This window comes from Cucurbita maxima, unplaced genomic scaffold (genome assembly GCF_002738345.1).
Source record: "Cucurbita maxima cultivar Rimu unplaced genomic scaffold, Cmax_1.0 Cma_Scf00012, whole genome shotgun sequence".
In the NCBI taxonomy this organism is placed as follows: domain Eukaryota; kingdom Viridiplantae; phylum Streptophyta; class Magnoliopsida; order Cucurbitales; family Cucurbitaceae; genus Cucurbita; species Cucurbita maxima.
In genome coordinates, this window is record NW_019272028.1 from 2,902,414 (window position 1) to 2,906,008 (window position 3,595).

The 3,595-nt window shown below is 34.5% G+C and overlaps 1 protein-coding gene across 1 annotated transcript in view; it reads right to left on the minus strand.

Annotated features, from left to right (window-relative positions):
• Positions 1–460: 460 nt before the first annotated feature.
• LOC111487280 (S-adenosylmethionine carrier 1, chloroplastic/mitochondrial-like) overlaps positions 461–3,595 on the minus strand; it is a 6,579-nt gene continuing 3,444 nt past the window's right edge. Inside the window, exons 7-13 of the mRNA XM_023134646.1 lie at positions 3,382–3,435; positions 3,211–3,306; positions 2,908–2,997; positions 2,599–2,650; positions 2,303–2,364; positions 2,132–2,212; positions 461–765 (exon numbers count right to left, since the gene is read on the minus strand). Coding sequence (XP_022990414.1) covers positions 637–765; positions 2,132–2,212; positions 2,303–2,364; positions 2,599–2,650; positions 2,908–2,997; positions 3,211–3,306; positions 3,382–3,435 — 564 coding nt within the window. The 3' untranslated portion in view covers positions 461–636. The remainder of the gene's footprint in view (positions 766–2,131; positions 2,213–2,302; positions 2,365–2,598; positions 2,651–2,907; positions 2,998–3,210; positions 3,307–3,381; positions 3,436–3,595) is intronic.

The following is a 3,595-nucleotide window of genomic DNA, read 5'->3' on the forward strand; positions in this document are numbered from 1 at the left end:
AAAAAAAAAAAAAAAAAAAAAAAAAAAAAAAAAAAAAAAAAAAAAAAAAAAAAAAAAAAACTCAGACATCTAAAATGCAAACAAAAATATTTTAAAGTTTGGAGAAAGAAAAAAAAAAGATTTTTAAAAGTTTGTCAGGGGCCGTTAGAAAGCTAAGTGCTTAGTCCCTCTTCCAATGAATTCAATCTTTCGAAGGGTAAAAATGTTTCCTCTTTCACAAGATATTGTGCTTAGTGAAATTTCAATTTTATATTAATAATTATAAATTTAGAATTTAGCCTCTCAACTCTTTTTATGATTTACGAATATATTAAATACAAAATTAAATTTTGAGATTTCACCGGACATTAACTTCTTAATTGATTAAATAATTTTTAATTTATTAAAAATCTATTAGACATAAATTTAAAATCATTTATTATGTTAGATACTGGACTAAATAAATATAATTTAACTAAACTTATAATTTAATAGGAAAGTTTAGAGAGATACCTGGCCCATGTTTCGGTGCTGGCAATGAAAATTATGACAGGCAAACAAATCAAACTATTTTTATTTAGTCTAACAAATAAAATTAGGAAGTTGAGCCGTGCAGTGCTTCTTAAAATTTAAAGACGAAATAGAAGGTGAACCTCATTATTGCGGCTCGAAGGTTTTCTCAGGCGGTGGACGCCTCTTATTAGTAAGCATTTGCTTTGTCTTTTCAAGAACGCCAAAAAATATAGCGCCTCCTAACCCTATCCACAGCACCCTTGGCCCTATCCCCTGCAACAAAGAATAGAATAGTGTGTCATAATTTATGGTTCATTTAGTCATAGAGCTGCATGAAAAATTTATTCTATAAGGCTTCTGCAATCTAGTTGCTTCCTAAAAATGGTTCAAAACAAGTTCAAAATCTATCTACCAATATTGCCTCACGGGAGTTAGAAATAACATGTTATTAATTGATATCACATCTTCTTAAAATGTCTACTTATAGTTCAAGAACGCAGATATTGCTTCTTTAGGCTTTTGCTTTTAGACTTTCTCTCAAGATTTTTAAAACGCGTATACTTAAGAGGTTTCTAAGCTCTTATAAAAGGTGTTTCGTTCTCCTCCCCAACCGATGTGAGATCTCACAATCCACCCCCTTTGGGCCCAGCGTCTTTGTTGTTAGATGAAAGTGTCCTACATTGGTTAATTTAAGGAATAGTCATGAGTTTATAATCTAAGAATACACTCTCCATTGGAATAAGGCCTTTTGGGGAAGCCCAAAGCAAAGCCATGAGAGCTTATGGTCAAAGTAGACAATATTATACCATTTGTGGAGAGTCGTGTTCGTCTAACATGGTATCAGAGTCATGCTCTAAACTTAGCAGTGTCAATAGATTGGCAAATCCTTGAATGTCGAACAAAGGACTCTAAAAAGAAAAAAGGAGTCAAGCCTCCTCGAAGGCAGTCAAAAATGACTAAGACTCGTAATTTGTTCGAGGGGAGGTGTTAGATGAAAGTGTGTTAGATGAAAGTGTCCCACGTTGGTTAATTTAGGGAATGATCATGAGTTTATAATCTAAGAATACACTATCCATTGAAATGAGGCCTTTTGGGGAAGCCCAAAGCAAAGCCATGAGAGCTTATGCTCAAAGTGGACAATATCATACCATTGTAGAGAGTCGTGTTCGTGTCCACCCCCTTCAAGGCTCAGCGTTCTCACCTGGTGTTTGGCTTTGATACCATTTGTCACATATTGTCCTTTTTGACTTTCCCTCAAAGTTTTTAAAACTCGTCTGCTAGGGAGAGGTTTGCACACTCTTATAAAGGGTGTTTCGATCTCCTCCCCAACCGAGGTGGGATCTCACATAATCATTCACTATTCCATCCTTTTAAATCTATCTACCAATATTAATCTATTTAATACAAATTCGAAATCTAGGTTTCTAGTTCTCACTTACGCTCAAATAAATTGTTAGTCATCTTTTAAGCCTTCCCAAATAATTTTTTTTCATGTGCCTCTCCTACGTAGACCAGTAGGGCCGTACACCAATAGTGACATCTAAATGGAACCGATTAAATAGTTTAAAAAATTTAGCTTTATCTATAATTTGAAAACAATAATTCCCTTCCTATCAGTAGGTCTGAAGAACGAACAAACCTTTAAAAAGGCACGTGCTCCTTCTTCCCTCATTATAGTCCTACAACAATCATGAATACCTTGGTACTGGCTATTTGATCCCTGCGTAACATCAAAAGTTAAGAAAAGTGGGTCAACACTTGAGTTGGTTTTCTCCCAAACAAAAAGTTGGAACAGCTCATGGATCAATACCTGAACCATTAATCTGGTTTTTATCACGTCAAGAGGAGTGGTTACGGCCCCACTAATAGCACCTACACAAGATAAAAATTGTTGGGAAGAATATCATAAGCTTGCATATTCAACAAAATGAAATCATATACTACCTCTTAAGAGGGTTAAAATATATCATACATAAACTAACAATAGAGACTAATTTTAAAATTAACTTCGGGTTAAGAAGGTAGTGGAGTTTAAGCATATTTTCTCCGGAACTCTCAAGGAAACACTTTGAACCAAAGAAGAAATAGTGTCATTCGATTATATACCAGCGAAAGCACCAATTATAGCAGTCTCAGGATCATCTGGATCTCTTTGCGCCTGCATTCAGGTGTGTATTCCATTCATTCACCATTAGAAAAATTGTATATCGATCATGAAAGGTTAAGAGCTCAACTTGGCATAAACAAGGGATGGAAAAGTAGAAGTCAATATTGGTTGACGGCATTCTTCAAATAGCCCAGTACTCTGAACTTCTTTAGTGGAATGTTGAAGAACACAAAGAAAACTTTACCGCCTGGAAGAACGAAAAGAAAACAACTCTACATTAAGTACTTGTAATCCATACGTGAACTTACCGCTAGCTTGTACCCTATCCTAAGTTGTTCGTAAATGCAGAACTGAATGGCATCAAATGGCAAATCTCGCAATAAGAAAGATCCATACCCCTGAAAAATCAAACAAAGAAACAGGAAAATGTGTTCAAGTATTTAACAATCGATATTTAATCTCAAGAAAATTAGACATCTTTTATGCAGTCAATTGGCAAGATATACATTGAAGAATGACATTATGAACACTCAGTATAAATAAAAATAGAATGACATTACAAACACTCAGTATAAATCAAAATGTTAGTAACAAAATGAATGTATTTTTACCGCATAAAGACCTCTAAAACCTTCCCTTGAAACAATAACGTGGACAGCATTCGATGCAGAAGCAAAGTGGCTAGTCTGCATCCTTTGCTTAACTACCTGGAGACGATGAACAAATAACAAGCTCAGCAGGAATGGAAGGAGTACTGTAATAGATCAGCTAAGCATAACTACCTCTGTTGGCACGCGGATGAGCGAAGAAGCCATGCCTCCTATGAAACCTGCAGTCTGTACGTAGCTTGAACACCTAAATTAACAAATAAAGAGCTCTATCCAACATTCTGATGCAATAGTTTACTCTAAAATATCTTGAAAACAAAACCTCATGCAACTGACGGTTTTTTTTTTTTTTTTTTTTTTTTTTTTTTTTTTTTTTTTTTTTTTTTTT